Source organism: Bombyx mandarina, chromosome 15 (genome assembly GCF_030267445.1).
Source record: "Bombyx mandarina strain Sakado chromosome 15, ASM3026744v2".
NCBI classification, from domain to species: domain Eukaryota; kingdom Metazoa; phylum Arthropoda; class Insecta; order Lepidoptera; family Bombycidae; genus Bombyx; species Bombyx mandarina.
Window position 1 is genome coordinate 11857715 of NC_143221.1, and position 18406 is coordinate 11876120.

The 18406-nt window shown below is 39.3% G+C and overlaps 1 protein-coding gene across 2 annotated transcripts in view; it reads right to left on the reverse strand.

The window, feature by feature from the left end:
* The window catches only part of kto (mediator complex subunit kohtalo), a 53832-nt gene that overhangs the window by 30528 nt on the left and 4898 nt on the right, over window positions 1–18406 (reverse strand). For both annotated transcript variants that reach the window (XM_089733307.1, XM_089733306.1), the window contains exons 9-22: window positions 17844–17993; window positions 17627–17714; window positions 17354–17499; window positions 16358–16511; window positions 14940–15047; window positions 13477–13602; window positions 12825–12967; window positions 12545–12681; window positions 12108–12190; window positions 10941–11144; window positions 10322–10434; window positions 9765–9947; window positions 9422–9566; window positions 193–382 (exon numbers count right to left, since the gene is read on the reverse strand). In XM_089733307.1, the coding sequence (XP_089589433.1) occupies window positions 193–382; window positions 9422–9566; window positions 9765–9947; window positions 10322–10434; window positions 10941–11144; window positions 12108–12190; window positions 12545–12681; window positions 12825–12967; window positions 13477–13602; window positions 14940–15047; window positions 16358–16511; window positions 17354–17499; window positions 17627–17714; window positions 17844–17993 (1970 nt within the window). The remainder of the gene's footprint in view (window positions 1–192; window positions 383–9421; window positions 9567–9764; window positions 9948–10321; window positions 10435–10940; window positions 11145–12107; window positions 12191–12544; window positions 12682–12824; window positions 12968–13476; window positions 13603–14939; window positions 15048–16357; window positions 16512–17353; window positions 17500–17626; window positions 17715–17843; window positions 17994–18406) is intronic.

Below are 18406 nucleotides of genomic sequence, written 5' to 3' on the forward strand. Positions count from 1 at the left end.
AGATGGCTGCGCTTCCTTTATACTTGCTGGCAGCACCTAGCGGCTAAAGATGGAACTAAATCGACTGTCAATGGTTGGACATAGACAAGGAATTTAAGCTAAGTACACACTGCTTCTTCATAATACAATGCTGTATGTTTTCCAAAGGCACATCAATAAACTATTATTACTCTACGTATGTATATTACGTACTTGATTTTCGGGTATGCGTTCGCGAAGGTGTCGGCGTGCGGCGCGTGGCACAGATGCGCGGCCGCCTTGTACAGGTCGTGAAGCAGAGCCAGCACGCAGCGCTCCGCCGAGCCGCAGTCGTCCGGGTTGCCGACCGACTTCATAAGCCGGCACAGCTGCTCGAACACAGCCGACGTTTGTTCCACGCACACTGGATTTAAACGAATCACGATTTAACGATATTCATGCAAAACGTTCGTTTGGATACTGCAATACAGATGCAATACAGATGTTGTGCCGCCTATAGTAAAAAAAGTTCTAAGCCCGTATATAAAATAAAATGAATTAGAGTGGCGGGTAGCCATCATAAAACATTCAATCAGCAAGTATATACAGTTGGCAAAACGAATACGAATGGTAAACAGTCGACGTCGCCCTAAACACGTCATCAGTAATCCTCCCGATCCACTGACGGTGCTTTTAGGTACCTCAAGCATCGGTCATCGTTCTCGTCGATCCCGTCGCTTGCGACAAAGGGCTCGACGAGTAAATTAACCAACAGACACAGCCCACTGAGTTTCTCGCCGGATCTTCTCAGTGGGTCGCGTTTCCGATCCGGTGGTAGATTCTGCGAAGCACTGCTCTTGCTGGGGTTAGTGTTAGCAACATTTCCGGTTTTAGCCCCGAGAGCTGATCTACACGCCGGGGTAAAGCTGAAATAGCATCTCAAGGCTATCAGAATAGGTAGGGAAAAAAAATATCATACAACACAAGATATTTGACTGATGCCTGAATCTCGATTACGACATTTTCAAGGTAAGTTTGCATATAAACAAGTTCTGAATAACAACATTCTTAGTTCAACAGTCGGTCTACCGAGCAATATCACCTGCTCGGTGGAAGCTCTTCCCTTCGTCGTTATTTCTACTAAAGCTTGTATTTCCTTATCCTGAATTTCCATTTCAAACGTAGTATTTGCATGTTAATGTTTAGTTAGTTATTAATGTTTTGCTTATTATGTCAAATTCAAATTCAAAACCATTTATTTCACCTTAGATGTCAGCATAACACACTAATTATGTAGACTACAGCCGTAGCGTTTAAAAAAAACCAAAATTCTATGAACTTATTTATTATAGAAATATAATTATAACAATTAATTAAACTAAGATGCTATTGAGTGGACTTGGACGATGTCAGTACCGAAGTGGCGCCAGCGGGCCCCGGCCCGGGCGGCATAGCGACGCTGCAGTGTCAGCACTTGACGCCAGTCGCGTATTTTTCCATGAACATGGAATGAGGTTGCTGCGTCGACAATTTGTAGTCACGTACGCCACTGGTTGCTAATTGCGAAATCGCGAATTAGCAAAATGCATGTAACTAGGGTACGTAACACCTCCCCCCTTAGCTCGGCAACTATTTGATAATCTTGAGGGCAAATGTTGCCGGAATTCGGTCCTTCTTCTGGGGTTCTTCTGGACTCTCGTACGGGTGAAATTTTGAGGTTTCTTCGCGTGGCTTCTTTTCCAGGGTTATGTTGCAAGACTTGTGCCGATGAACAGCGATTACAACAGCTAGGACAATTGCGCCGCAGAGTGCTCCGTAAAAAGGTATTGTCGTATGAAAGAGTGCTTGGTTCGTGACGTCACTTTGTTCCAGGTCCACAGGATGTTGTTGGATTATATCATCTTGGATTTGGTGTATTTTCTCCAGGTTCAAGGAGGTAAGCTTGATATGAGGTCTAATGGGTCCTGTGATTTTTGCATCCTTCGGGATTTCAGTTATTTTCAGAGGCTGTCCGTTGATCTGATCATTATTGTTTGCTAGTGTTAGTCGTCCGGTTCGCAGCTTACAATTTTGCGGAATGGTAACGAGATAACTTCCTTGAAGCGTACTGTACTCCAGGCGTTGACAATGAAGTTCGATCTTCGTGGTCTCGGGGAAAATAAGGACGTAATGCTTATCGTCTAGTTGTTCCATGGCTTCTTTAGTGAAAGAAACAGAGGTTGGCTGGCATGAAGTGTTCATGGCTTGATTGTAGATAAGATCGTGGATGCAATCAGGGTCATCTCTTGGCTGGTGATTTATATTTTCCTCGCAGAGGTAGTACCTGTTGTACTTCGGGCATTCAGCCTCTATGTACATGAACGCTTTCTTATTTGTTGCGATGAAAGGATAAGGAGGGACGAAAGTTAATTGATGCTTATTAGGGGCAATGGTTAATTTATATAGTTCGAATTCATCCGGAGAAATTACAGGAAATTTAAAGACAATAACTATTTTCTTTCCTACATAATAATAGCCTGGTTTTATAATATTATAATATTCTCTTAAATCTACGTTTAAAATACGGTTTTCCGTATATAAATTTCTTAACCTATCTGTCATATTACTTAACGTATCTATGCTTATCATACTATGGTGTGTGCTTGATGCACGGATAAAACTTAAGATATTTTCAATCCTACATAATTCGTTATATAAATCCTCAATATTTTCACTAATGATAGCTAATAACTGGGCGAATTTAGCATATTTAAGCAGATTACTATCGGCATATATTTTACTGTCTAATAACCAGCTTAAAGTAACATTAATTTTTTCCTGATTCTTTGCGATTTCAGAAAGTAGCTGTGTATGTTCGGTCATCCATGCTTTGTTCAGACTAATATATTGGTTAAGCTCGGATGATAGCTGATTATCATTATTTTGCAAAATTTTAATAGCTTTACTGTAAAGTTCGGCATCTGACTGGTCTAGGTTACCTGTAATGCTTTTAACAATTGAACCTAAGCCATCAATGAGACCTCTTTTTACACGATTGGGTTTGAGGCTGTTAATTTTAGAATTGATTTTAGTGATTTTGCTAGTTAGGTAGTTTATTTGCAGTTCATAAAGGAGATAAGTGTGTTCGTCTAGTTGGTCTTTAAAATATTTTAGTTGAGTTTGTACTGAGTCGAGTCTGTTGTCTACATCAGCTAATTCTATATATTGTAAAAAGGAATGATAGTGGGATACGAGTCTAGTCTGTCCGAGTTTAAAAGGTAAAAGTCCAGGTCCGTTCTCGAGGGTCTCAAGTTTTATCTCGTGTGCGGTCGTCAGATGTCGGGTCAGGAGGTTCAGTAGAATCCTGTAACAATTGGAAGTCTTTATGTGCACGTTTAAGTCGAGATTTAGCAATAGGGCCTCGTTTTTTCGATGTGTAGATATGAATTGGTAAGTCTGCTAGCACTCTATCTTGAGTGTACCTCGGGGCTGTTTTTTGTCGGGCTGCTATCGGGTTTTTAATGAAAACTTGTTGGTTAGGCTGGTACGTCGCTTCTGGTTCGCGGTTCTTATTTCTATTTTCAATGAGCGATGTACGGTTAGCAAGTGAGGTTTCATTTATGAGTTCATAAACTGTAGTCATTTGAGCTTTATGTGATTCCATGTACTGCTGCAGTAAATGGGCTGTTATGTCAATGTCGAGAGGGTCTCTAGGGTCAAAGTGTCCCGTTATGATGTCAAAAGGGCGACATTTGGTGAAACTATGGACTGAACTGTTGTAAGCTAATATTGCATAAGGCATTAAGTTTATTACAGGTTCATTTTTATGTTGTAAGCGGAGTATGCGAAGGTGTTCTAGCAAAGTTGAATGGAATCTCTCTACATTGCCATTGTCATTAGGTGTATGTGCTAGGGTTTTATGATGATTTATTTTGTGAAGTCGTATGAATTCGGAAAACAATTGGTTTGTGAATTCTGTCCCATTATCAGTTACTATCGTTAAAGGTAGACCATGATGCGTGCAGAACTGCAATAGACCCTGTAATACGCTAATTGCTGTGCCGTCCCTCAACAGGTAAGCCTGTCCGTACTTAGAGAATACGTCAATAAATGTCAGGTATTTTTCGGATTGGGCGGTGAACAAGTCCATATGAACTATTTCGAAGGGTTTCTTCGGGGGTGGTACTATGCTAAACTGCTGTTTAATGGGTGCGCGATCGTATTTAGCTTGTCCGCATATAGTACATTCGTTTATGAATTTTGTAATTTGATCTTTCATTTTCGGCCAGTAATATTTTCGCGAAAGAGCTAAATAGCACTCGTTTATTCCGCGGTGGTTAGTTTTTCCATCGTGATAGTGGCTTATTATTTCTTGTTGCCGAGGGTACTCCTTCACATTTTCTAATTCGACCTTTGTGAGTAGGAGGTTCATTGCCGAATTTCTGAACGTGTCTTGAATTATGGGTATAATGTCGTACATGCTTAATGTTGGATTAATAAGGAGGCCAGTTTTTACTTTAGGATTAACGAATTCTTTAATGGCGTTTATGACGTCTTCTCTTAAGTTTGATTGGGAAACTTGTATGGATATGCGAGTGTGCGTTTCAAATGGCTTACTGACAACGGGTCGTTTTTTGATGTCTCCGACCACTGTTATGCATATTTGCTTATAGAATTTATTCAGTGGTTCGTCGGTTATGGGGACCTCTAATATGGGGTTTTCATTACTGGTATGAGCTGTGGCGGTGGTTGAACCAGTGACTGAGGGTGGTTTTTCTGACGGGTTTGCTATCATGGAACTTACATCTTCGTTATGTATCTCTACTCGCGAGAGGGCGTCGGCGTTTGTATTAATTTTGCCCTTTTTATAGACGATGGTGTAGTCATACTCGCTAAGTTTAAGTCGCCACCTGGTCAAACGTGAGTTAGGCTCTTTAAGGTTCATAATCCACTGTAGTGGTTTATGGTCCGTTATTATTTTAAATTTTCGGCCGAATAAATATGGTCTAAAGTATTTGGTGGCCCACACGATTGCGAGTAATTCTTTCTCAATTGTACTGTAATTCATCTCGCTTTCATTTAAGGTACGCGAGGCGTAACATACAGGTCTATCGGAGCCTATGGGGCCCTGTGACAATATAGCTCCTAAAGCCACATTTGATGCGTCAGTTGTTAAAATAAATTCTTTTGTAAAATCAGGGTACTGTAATATTGGGTCGTTAGTCAAAAGTTGCTTACACTTTTCGTAACAGTCTATGTAGTCTTTACTAAGGGTTATAGTCCGTCCTTTCTTTAAGCACTGTGTGAATGGTTTCGTTATTTTAGCAAAGTCGGGTATAAATTTTCGATAATATCCTATAAGTCCGAGGAATTGCTTAATTTGTTTTGTGGTTTTTGGTATCGGGTACTTTTGTATGGTGGCAATTTTGTCGGGATTAGGTTTAATTCCTTCGTTGCTAATTATATGACCTAAGTAGGCTGTTTCTAATTTTAAAAATTCTGATTTGTCCATCTGTATTTTGAAGTTGGACTCACGAAGTCTCTGAAACACTTTTTCGAGGTTAACAAGATGTTCCTGTAAAGATGTGCTAAAAACGATGATGTCATCAAGATATACTAGGCATATAACGTTTTGAAGACCTTTCAAGACGTTGTCCATAACTCTTTGAAATGTAGCCGGAGAATTTTTTAATCCCATCGGCATTCTTAGAAATTCAAAATGTCCGTGCTCTACATTGAACGCAGTTTTTGGGATGTCTTCAGGGTTCGTCTCCACTTGGTAGAATCCGCTTGCCAGGTCCAGGGTTGTGAAATACTGGCACTTACCTAATTTATCTAGAACGTCGGATATGTTTGGTATCGGATATTTGTCGTCGATAGTTTTTTCATTTAGCTTACGGAAGTCTACTACTAATCTCCATTTTTGTTTTCCAGATGCATCTGCCTTTTTAGGCACGACCCAGATAGGCGAGCTCCATGCTGAGTCAGAGGGTCTTATTATATTTTGTTGCAGCATCTTAGAAATTTGATCTCTAACCTCCTCCCGGTGGACGAAAGGATAGCGATAGCTTTTTGTATAGATCGGAATTTCATCGGTCGTCCTAATGTGGTGTTTTATTTTATTAGTAAAGGTGAGCGGTTCACCCTCAAGATAGAATACGTCAGCGTACTGCGAGCAGAGGTTAATTAAATTCATTTTTTCCTCCTCATTAAGGTGATCGGTACGTAATCGCGATAAGACCTGATCAACGCGACTACGACTTTGTTCGGTACGGCTGCACTCGATATTAAACGTTAACGCTTCTATGGGGCGGTCCATTGAAAATATCATGTCGTTATGCGATGTGTTTTCGACTTCAATTATACCACGGTTTTTAACGACTGTCGTGATGCATTCGTTCACCACACAGTTGTTCAGATATTGCTGCGGGATATAGACTTCGCCGTCAGATGAATTTATTGGTACTCTAACTAGTTTACTAGAGTTAGCCGGTACGATGTCTTCGTACAGGTTGACGTTGCGAGAATTGAACATTTCAATAGGGTTGGTAGAATTGTCTGTAATCAGTAAGTTGTCTTTAAGGTCGATTCTAGATTTCCATTTAGTCAGCAAGTCTAAACCAATAAGTCCGTCAAAAAAGTTGTGGAAATCGTAGACAAACAGTTTAATAGGTCCCGCGTCGTTAAGTTCTGAAAAAGCCGGTATAGTGATAGAAAAGTCGTTCCTAGTTGTAGCGTGGACGTTCGTTACTTCGAAGGGGTCATATTTAAGAGGTATATTTGCATAGAATTTTTCTACCGCTTTCGGGCTTAAAAAAGATTGATTTGCGCCCGTGTCGATTAATATGTTTAGAGGTGGATTTTTAATTTTTAAGTACGGTAACTGGCGTTGAGTTTGTAAATTTAATTCTATTTTAACAGTTTTAATGGGGGGCTCACGGGAAAATCCTGATCCGAATGACTAGTAGAGGGTTGCGCTTCGGCTCCTATACTACTTATTTCGTTAACTTTATTTTCGTTTGGTGGGCAGTCATTTATTGTAGGGTCGTAATATTCGTATATTTCATAGTTATTATAGTCCGCGTCATAGTTAGTGTAATCTGTATAATAGTTACGGTCATAGTCGTGGGTATAGTAGTCATTGTCGGGGTAGTAATAACCGTCACTATTGTAGCATTCGTTAATGTTCATCTCTCTTGTTTTAAAATAATTTGTTGGAGGTGGGTTACCTGACTTACTCCAATCATGACCTGTGAGTGGAAGTTGTTTTGCCACGTAGTGACTAATACCACTCATAGGTTTCGGTCCCTGGTTCCGCTGAGGTAGCCTAAATACGTTGCTACGGGAGTTGTAGTTTGGTGGGTGCGATGCGAACATTTGCTGCGTGCGTGATGGCATGTTAGGCATGCGCTGAGGGGCGTTAAATTTGAAAGCAGGTTTCCAATGGTTATTAGGTCCTGGTGGTGGCTGTCGCTCCCAGCTCGGTCCTGGGTTCGGTCCGAATGAAAGCGGTTTCGGCATTGCTACCGGAAACATAGGTGGTATTTTTACAGGTGGTGTCGGTGTAGGCTGAATAAGGTTGCGCCGTTCAGAGGTGAACCCGTTTCGCTGTTGTAGATACATTATGTTAAGTTCTTCCTGTACAAATTCCAGAGCCTTTTCAATGGAGGTCGGTCTCATGCAGCGTATGCGAGATCCCAAGGGTTCCTTGAGGCCTCGAACAAATGCTTGCATTGTTAGCTTTTTATACAAGTCGCGTTTTGCCTCGATGGTTGTGGCAATACTTTCGTGTAAAGTTACGTATGTCATGAGAGTGCTGAATAGGGTCTGGCATTTGTCGTAAAACTCCTGGGGGCTACTGTTTCCCTGTGTTAGTAAGGAGAGGTCATTGTATAAAGCGGTCTCATCTCTTTGGTCTGAAAAATTATTAATGAGGGCAGTACGGATACCTAACCAGTTCTCTGGTATGCCATTTGAATTTATGGTCCTGGCGGCAGGACCAGTTATTTTATTTAATATACCGTTTATTAAGCTGAGGTTATTTAATTCGTTGCCAGGATCTGTTCTTATATACTGTGTGACGATTTGGTCACAAATTCTGATAAACCTAGTCAGTATGTTCGGATTGCCGTCGAACTCTGGCACTGGGCGAAGGGCCTTGTAGATTTGGTCCGGGTCTACGGCCATTTCTAATTTATAACTTACGTTAATATCTAAATTTCTATTTAAATCGACGTCTCTCTGTCTACTACTAATCTGCCTTGAGGAGACAGATTTTTCACCGTAATTCTTCGGATGAAAAATTTTGGATTTGGATTGACAAGGAGGCAACACAAAAAGAAGGTTCAAGTACTTACATACGATATATCATTTTGGTCTTCTCGCGTATCGATTTCCAGATACTACGCCGGCCGTGTCTTCACGATTCAGGTATTCGATAAGGGCTTGATAGCACGAGCAGCGACTATACGGAGTCGGCAGAATCAACGATTTTTGGTGTTCTTTACCGCGCCGCGCACTGCTTCGAATATCCTACCGACTGCGCCAATTATGTAGACTACAGCCGTAGCGTTTAAAAAAAACCAAAATTCTATGAACTTATTTATTATAGAAATATAATTATAACAATTAATTAAACTAAGATGCTATTGAGTGGACTTGGACGATGTCAGTACCGAAGTGGCGCCAGCGGGCCCCGGCCCGGGCGGCATAGCGACGCTGCAGTGTCAGCACTTGACGCCAGTCGCGTATTTTTCCATGAACATGGAATGAGGTTGCTGCGTCGACAATTTGTAGTCACGTACGCCACTGGTTGCTAATTGCGAAATCGCGAATTAGCAAAATGCATGTAACTAGGGTACGTAACACACTTGTTGAATGTCAAAATATAAATAAAAATGTTAACTCTACCACCGGTTCCAAAAAGAGCCACAGTGCTGAGAAGAACCGGCGAAACAAACTCAGCGGGGTTTTTTTTTGTTTTGTCTCAATTTTTTTTTTTAAATAAGTAAAAATATTTACAATAAACGAAAAAACAAGTCAAAAAATACAATTAAAAAAATAATAATAATGAAGAATGAAAATTAAAAGGTCAGGAGCGAACGCATCATTCCCACGTAGTGCCATCTACTAAATAATCCTTAACTTTATAATATGCCTTGTTGCACAAACGTTCCTTGGCAGTTTTCTTAAATCTATGAACAGGTAGTAATTGAACGGTTAGTGGGATCTTGTTGAAAAGTTGTACACCCAGCTCCCTAAAAGAGTTGCTTATTTTCTTAACTCGAGCCGCCGGCAAGGCAAGCCTATTTTTGTTCCTAGTGTTCACATTATGCAAATCGCAGACTCTGGGGAATTCTTCAATGTTTTTACGCACGTACAATAAATTTTCAAAAATGTATTGGGACGCTAAAGTTAGAATTTTTATTTCCTTAAACTTGTCCCTGTAAAGGTTAATTTAAAAAAAAGGCCCGTATATACGTACACAGTAGACACGAGTGATATCTGCGGAGCGCTCCGACAGTGTACAACGCCAGTGCGGACGTGTACGCCCGCGGGGTCGCGATCCCACTGCTGGGCGTGCCTCGTGTTATTAATACTCCTTCAACTTCCGACAATTCTTTTAGTATCTAAAACAAAACAGGTTGTAAATTATCTTTATATAATTCTACTGTACATGTGTATGTCACTGAACTCCCCCTAAAGGGCTTGATCTATTTGAATGAATTTTTTTGTACGCAGGACAACGTCTGTCCGGTCCGCTAGTGTATTATAAATGATTTCAGTTCGGAATAAGAACGAAATTGACTGGTGGTGGAATATCAAACCTGGATGCAGGTCTCGATGAGGCCGTGTACGTTGAGCGCAATTTCCATGAGGTCTAAAGCGAAGGCCACGTGCTCGGGCTGAGGCAAGTACGTGGTTGCTCCGGCCGCGTACGCCGCCAGCGCCTCGCACACGGCGCCGCCCACGGCCCACGACACGGCGCCTTGCTCGTACATCGACATCGCCTGTTCAGTAACTCCCAAGTATTAATCTCTAATACACAACATACTGTTTTGAGATACGACTCCAGCATAAAAGTAAACACAGATCATAGAATAAAGAAGCGGATGAATTAAAAAAAAAATATACACTGAAAACTGAGACTTAGCGTTCAAGTCTTAAGTTGAGTGGCGGCATTTTAGATGTCAATGGTCTTAGATAACCACTTGTCGACTATTCTAAGCAATTCAAAATAACCCTAAATGTAGACGGGTACCAATTTCATAAATGAAATACGATTAAGGAGTAAAATAGTGTGTACAAAGCGAGCTCGTGAAATTAGAGAGAGAGAGACAGAGAGAGAACTTAATTTATAAAACTTAAAACACATTGAACTTACTTGAAATTTTTGCGTGACGGCTTCGAAATTAAATTCGCTGCGGGAATGTTTCTTGATCTTCCCCCCTTCCGCGACATCGATCGAGAACTTCTTCGAGTATAACTTACAGATTTCTATAAAAAAGCGGATTGAATGTTAGCGATATTTCGAATTTATATAATCGCAGGTCGTCTGATTGTGATTTGAACTAAAGAATAATCTTAATGTCAATGTAATCGAGACTTACATACCATGTTTTAGGGTAATTGTTAGCGTTAACGTTAACGTTAATCTATACTAATATATAAATCTATCTACAGTGGTTTTTACGGATGTTCCGTTATAACTAGTGAACCGTGCATCTGATTGACTTGAAACTTGGTATCCATGTAGAAAATACATGTACTTAATGGATAGGCTAATATTTATATGAGTATTGGACTCCCTACACCAGTTGCGGGGGCGTTAATGATGAGAATCTTTGTGGGGTGAGAAATAATAATGTTAATTTTAAATTCTCAGCGAAGCGGACGGGTACAGCTAGTAATCTAATAAAGCTTTAATCAAAGATTAGACCCGCATGCCTCTCGTGAGCCAATATATAGAGAAACACTCTTATAATTACAGGCAATTAGGCTACCTTTAGTCATTTTCTTGACGGCGTGTTTGGCTTCGTCCCTCTGCCTGCCGACTCCGTAGAGCAGGATGTGGCGCTGGTTGGCGTCGTGCGGCGCGTGGTCGGGCTCGGCGGGCGGCAGCGGGAAGTGCATGGTGTAGTGGTAGTGCCGAGACGCCGCCGCGCAGCCGCCCGCGCTCGAGGGACCCGCGCTGCCGGTGCGTATTCCTGAGGAGTCGGACCGGTTACATCATCGAAAATAAATTATAAATGTGGTGTCGTGGGACACCAGGTAGGAACGAAGTTCCTTCGGCTAATTTAGAATCGACACAATTTGCAAAAAAAAAATCGTGCTCAATATTATGTAGGTTTTCTTGATTTTTCTCTTAAATTTTGCTGATTACTTTTTATTTAAGTATAGGAAAGTATTTAGGAAATTCAGTATTTTAGGAAATAATAAATTACGTAAAATAGAAAGAGAATGGATGAGAGAACGAAAAGAAAGAGGGAGAAAGAGAAAGGTATTATACACTACTCGCTTGTGTATGCGACTGTCGCGCCTGCGCACGTCTCATTTAACGGTTTTATTCCACGCACTTTTTTCCACGGATTTTTTCTTACGGTTTTACTATCACATTTTTTTCAGTTTGGTCGCGCAGCAAAATTTATTTATTTATTTATATTTATTTATTTATATGTACTTTTTTTTTTATTACCCTCGCAGGCAGACGAGCATACGACCCACCTGATGGAGGGCGGTGCGATGGTAAAAACGAGATGATGGTATCACCTCAAACGATTCCTCAGAGCATGTATACAGTTTTATTATTATTATTGATTTTTATGGAGAGTGCAGACGGAATCGTAGCCCGGTGCGAAGTATGATCGGCGGTAACCGTAACACAATAAGTACATTGAGTATTTATACCATTCGATACATTCGAAAGATGCATTTCAAAATTAAATCTGACAATAAGTTGGGTTTTCTGTTCCATAATATATGAAGAAAAAAACTTCCACATTGAGCGGTCCTAAATTAAAACTTTCTCATGGGTTATGCGAGTAGCAGGCACATCCGAGACAAAACTAATCGATATTTTTCACAAAAAAAGGCTGAGAGGAACCCGAATCATCGGACCCAAATCACGTGATTTTCTTTTCATGTAATTAAACAGAAAAAAATTGACTTACCGGGCACAGACATCGGTCCCATTCCTATGGAAGGTATCCCCGGTATCGTCATACCACCCGGCCCCATCATCGGCGAATTAACACTGTCACAAACACAAATATAATTGTTTTAAAAAAACCAGCAACCGGTGTTTGACATACATCATTTATCCTTTGTGGTCTGACCACGTTTCAGTTATCTCTTTGGGGAATCTGAAGGACCTTTGAAGGATTATTGACGCAGTTATCATGAACAAATAACTACCCCATATATCTACTAAAAATTGTAAATAGCCTTCCTGTGCTTAAATCGTAGCGTAGTACTATACCATATCTAGAGAACCGTGCTGTATTTTTCGGGGAATCGCGATGGTGACCTTGGTCGACTTTTCCGGCATCCACAAAAGAGGTGGTGTGGAGGCCTCGCGTAATCCCGCTCGAGTTACACTAATGAGTACCTGTGAGATGTTTCGCTGGGGTCTTTGGGACTGTCTGGAGCGTCCATAGAATTCTGTTGATCTTCTTTTATGTGCTGGAGCAATTTGTCGAGATCGTCGTCTATTCTGGAATCGTCCAAGTCCATTCGCACGTTTTCCTATAACACAATGCGTACATATTTGAAAAATATTTAATATGGCTTTTATTCAACTATTGAATAGAAACCTTCCAATTATTTAATGGGAACTATAGAATATTACTAAAATTTAGATTAATTAGAATGCTGCAAAGATGCCTCACCTCCATTTTAGGTTTCAGATCGATTCCCGCGAAGATTTCGTCGTTCACATTGTGATTGGTTCCCGAGCTGCTGGCAGGTGGCGCCACCGTTTGGATACTGTTGCCGATCGTCGACGTGGGCTCGGTCGGCGATATTAAATCACCTAAAGGAAATAAAAGGAGGGATTTTGAATTTCAAAAGTTCACTGACGTTACTTTGTAGTGTTCCGTCCACACGTGTTATGAATTTATTTTATTGCTTAGATGGGTTAGACGAGCTCACAGCTCACCTGGTGTTAAGTGGTTACTGGAGCCCATAGACATCTACAACGTAAACGCGCCACCCGCCTTGAGATACAAGTTCTAAGGTCTCACTATAGTTATAACGGCTGCCCCACCCTTCAAACCGAAAGGCATTACTGCTTCACGGCAGAAATAGGCAAGGCGATGGTATCTACCCGGGCGGAATCACAAGTGTCACAAGTCACTACCATCAGTAATAAACTTATTCAAGTTTTTATTGAACAAATGATCTAAACTCAATATTATAATTACAAATATCTTGCAAGAATACTGTATTTGCGCTACTATTTTACAAATTTTTTTGAGAGCGGGTAGAATTAATTTAGGTACACTAATGGGAATGAAGTGCTTTGAAATTTTATTATGTTACCTCTTGAAATCAAAGTGCACATATAGGCGTCGTGTGAGAAGACGTCCCGCCTTATCAACTCTCCGAACAGATGAACTAAATTCGCGAATTGTTGTCTATTACCAGGAGGAGCGTTCGGGCTTTCGTCTGCAAAAAAAAAACATTGTACCTCTAAATACAGTGCGTCGTTAGATTTTTTATAGGCAGTATATTTTTGGCTCGAACTATACTTTGTCAAATATAGCTTGATGCGATACGATAATATAGATAAAATTGTTTTTCCAACAGTACTTATCTAAATATTAATACGCGAAGGAAAAAACTTTGTATCCCTTTTTACGAAAATTGCGCGGGCGTTGAAGTATGAAATTTCCCACACTTATAGAGAATATAGAGAAGGAGTGCTGAATGTTAATATTTTTTTAAATTATGCTTAAACAATACACTAAATCAATAAAAAAAATCATTACACACACTAACGTGTATTTGACGCACACACGCATGCATACTATTTATTTATTGTCAAACTTTTGTTCTTGACGACTGTGGTCAAATTCAGAATAGATTAAATATTGTTTGGCTTTATTAATATTTTTCTATAGTGTAGTCTTGGCAAAATTCGTGATTATAGAAGAATAATAGTCTTTGAAAATAGAATCATAATAGTGTACAAACTTAAAATTTTAATTAATTATAGTCGAATTTCGACTACTGCGGGACCTCTAGTTATTAGAAATATCACTCTTTCAAATGTCCCGCATGTCATACTACATTCAACAAACTATAATGTAGATGACAATGATAGTATCAATGCGGCTGTTGATATTTTCTATTGTTTTTTTTTTAAGAGATTTTATGACCTGGTAACTAAGACCTTTAAGTCATGTCTTATTTTACTTTATTTTCTTAATTTTATGAAAAATGATAATATGGAGTGAAATGAAATGAAGATGATTAATTTGAGACATTAATCAACTGGGATGAAATTTAATGAAATGAGATGATATGGGATGAAATATAATCGCAGTAAAATGGTGGTCATTTACTGAGATTTTTTCAGTGGACTTTTTGGAGGAACCCGAGAAGTTACGTCCAGCAGCTTTGTTTCATTTTCCCACATTTGTGCACTTTCACAGATATTAAACAGTTAATAAACCACCATTATTACACATTTAAACCTGAAGAAACACTAAATAGACAAAATAAAACAAATCACAAAACTTCACTCCTCGCGTTCCCGCCAAAAAGTCTTTTCTATTGACGTTCTTAATGTACACAGTTAAATCAAAATTACGTATACTCGTATTTAAGAAAAAAAAAACAGGTTCCTCGTTCCAGCACTCGAATCGAATATTTTCTCAAACTAAATATGTTTCGCTTTTCTAAATTATATTATAGTTAAAAAGCAATAACACTATATTGTTTTGTTTTGCACCGTCTTACATTACGTTCAAGATTCAAAATCGTTTGTCGCCAAAACTCACCTAGTACAGGCGCATCGTTATCCAAAAACCGTAGCAGGAGGTTTTGGAAGATCGGTGGACCGCTACAAATTCCGGTGCCAGAACTCACCGACTCTTTGTCATCCGAACCTAAGGGAAGAAAAAAAGGCTTAATCAACGAGTCCGTCTACGAACTTGTTCTGAAGAGTTTGGAGGGTAGATTTAAAAAAAAAAGTCACTTTACTGCTTCATGCTATGATTTCCTTGTGTTAGAGGTGGCAAAAATAAATACACCCACACTCAAGTCAATGGTTATAAGTACGAACATGACTCGAATTTGTTACATTCATAAGTAAAAATCAATGACTTTCGTCAAGTATCTAGTCACGAGTTCCACTCTCCGTTTGAACATTTCAAAGCGTTGCTTGTCGTTTCTAATGTTTATTGGCTCCATTTTTTTGAAGTGAAAACTTCTTTAGAATCGTTGTGATTTCAAACCAGATGCAACGGAAAAAACGACAGGTAAGAGACACAAATACAAAAATTTGTAGGATGAAGCCAGCAAAGAATGAGACAGAAATATACATACTATTTAATACAGCGCCATCTGTGAGATTTTTTAATACTAACGTGTGTATGAAAGCTCTTGTAGTGAATTTTAATTTAGGATTATACGTGAAATTAAAATATCAATTCACAGAGGCTACCTTACAATTATTTACGAATGACAAAATTTTACATATACTTAAGACGTTTAGGATAATTGGATTTTAATTTTGGAAGGATTCACTTCTACCACGTGTGAATTGCACACATTTTGTTTTTTTTGAGTTATGGCCTTGTATCTAGAGACCTTTAGGCCAATGCTCCATATTTTAATGTCACTGATGCACAGATTACGACAAAGAATCCTAGACTAATAAGTCTATAATTTATCAGTGTATTGACACTTGACCCCACTTCCAGCTACTACATATCGAGGGTTGAAAGGCTATTTGGTTTAAACGACATTTCGCTTAACACGCGAAATTTATCTTTGTAATTCATTCCATTCTATTTGGTATTACCATCAACGATTCGATATTTTTAATTGAACTTCAATTAAGTTTACCTCATTCAAATAGCTGAAGAAGTTTCTTTGTTATGATATGTTTTTGCAAAATTTTAATTTTAAATGACTGTAAAATTTATAAAAGGTCGCTTAAATTGCCTTTCAACCCTCGATATCATTCTTTGAGAAGCGCCAACTAGTAACGGTAAGCAGCGGCTTGGCTCTGCCCCTGGCATTGCTGAAGTCCATGGGCGACGGTAAACACTCACCATCAGGTGGGCCGTATGCTCGTCTGTCTACAAGGGCAATAAAAAAAATATAACTATTTCCTTTCTTAAAAATGACCATCTGACAACCACGCTAGCGATATCTGATAATCATACTATTGGTTATGCGATATATGTATTACCGGTGGCATGGTGGTCGTGATGTAGGTGCTGCAGCTGCTGCTGTCTCCGGTCCAGCAGCGCGGCGGCGGCGAGCGCGCGGTGCTCGCCCCAACGTGCGCCGCACACCGCCCACTCGCACAGCACACGCACCACTGCGTACGAACACGCCCACTCCTGACAATAATTCTATTATTTTTAATCATGACTATAATTCAATTATTTTTAATGATGACAATAATTAAATTATTATTTTTTCCCCGGGATGAAAAGTTCGCTTTTAGTCCCTGGCACGCGGGACAAAAGTACCCGATTCTCTCCCGGTGAGACTGCAAATGTGCGCATGCACGTAAGTACCTTTCTTTGTTTCCCGGTAACCTAGAAACTGCATGTTTATATCTTAATGTTAATGGAAGCTTGTTCAAGAATAGGTTAATTTTTTGTCATAACATACAATTATAATTAAAAAAATGGATTTGAATAACTCTAGTGACAGTGATTTAGACGGAGAAGATATTATAAGAAATTTAGAACTAGAAGGAACAGCTATTACTTATGAACTACTTCCAGCAAAATCCAGACAATTATACGAGAAGCGATACAGTCATTTCAAAATATGTACTGCTAAATCTATATTTAATAAGTGCTAATATTTGTGCAAGATATAGTCTAATAATCATTTATAACTTATTTAGAATTTATAATATTAATATATTAAATATGACATTGTTTTTACTATTCATAAAATTTTTAATATGTTACTAGGTTAGAACGATTCGCGGGCGTGAATGTTCTACTTTTCTCCCTCGGTGTGTAATATACTATTTAATGAGAACAATAATTAAATTATTTTTAATCATGGTAACAATTTAATTATATATTTTCAATCATTAAACATTAACCTTACACTAGTAAGCTTCCAATATCTGTACAGGCAAGTGTTACCATGTACTAAATAGGTAGAAAACTTTAGAGCAATAAATTAAATAAACAAAAAAATTAAGGAAGAAAATGCTAACCGGATCTTTCGTGTCAACGGCCCCGTCTTTGGAAGGGGGCGTGCAATTTATAAACACTTCTTTGTACAGTGTATCCAGGTTGTTATTCGGATCGACGCGATCAAAGCAGTGCCTGTCCAGCGCCTCCAGCACAGCCAACACTCGAGCTGTACAAACACATACAACAAACATTATGTTCACAGTTATCTAATGTCATATGGAGTGGCTGTTGTTGTCAATTATTGTGTTTATGATTCTGATCGTGTTTTTTAATATAATATTAACTCATATTACCTTGTGAACTTGTCTGCCATTTGTCGGTGCACCACTTGCTTTCTGCTTTTTTACTTCTAGCAGATATTTCTTGTTCAGCTTCATACACCTAAAACATGTTTTACGAAATAAACTTTGTTTGAATGTTAATAAAAAAGACTATTTTGTTGAAATTTAAAATGTATGAATTTCATAAGACAGTTCAAATGTAAAAAAAATATGTATTTCGATAACTTACTAAGCGTCTGTGTTCTTCTGTTATCTCAGAATCCATGTGAGGCATCGGTAATGACGATGGTGGTACCGGTAGCAAGTCCAGGGGAGACCCTTGGAGTGAAGATCCACACCCGGACCAAACCATTGCCGTTGGACAATCGACACAAATAACCTGACCAATAAATGGATCATGTAATCGATATCGCAAGTTGCAAGATAAAATCGGACACCAGCATGTTTTTATTTATTGCTTGGATGGCTGGACGAGCTCACAGCCCACCTGGTGTTAAGTGGTTACTGGAGTCCATAGACATCTACAACGTAAATGCGCCACCCACCTTGAGATATGAGTTCTACGGCGAGTGAGTTACAACGGCTGCCCCACCCTTCAAACCGAAACGCATTCATGCTTCACGGCAGAAATAGGCAGGGCGGTGGTACCTACCCGTGCGGACTTACAAGAGGTCCTACCACCAGTAAATTGTATTGTAAAGTATATTGGAATACCCTAATAAATCGTTAGTATATTTATTGATATTCAGGTGATTAGTGTGGTTTTTTTTTAAAATACCTTTCTTTACAAGT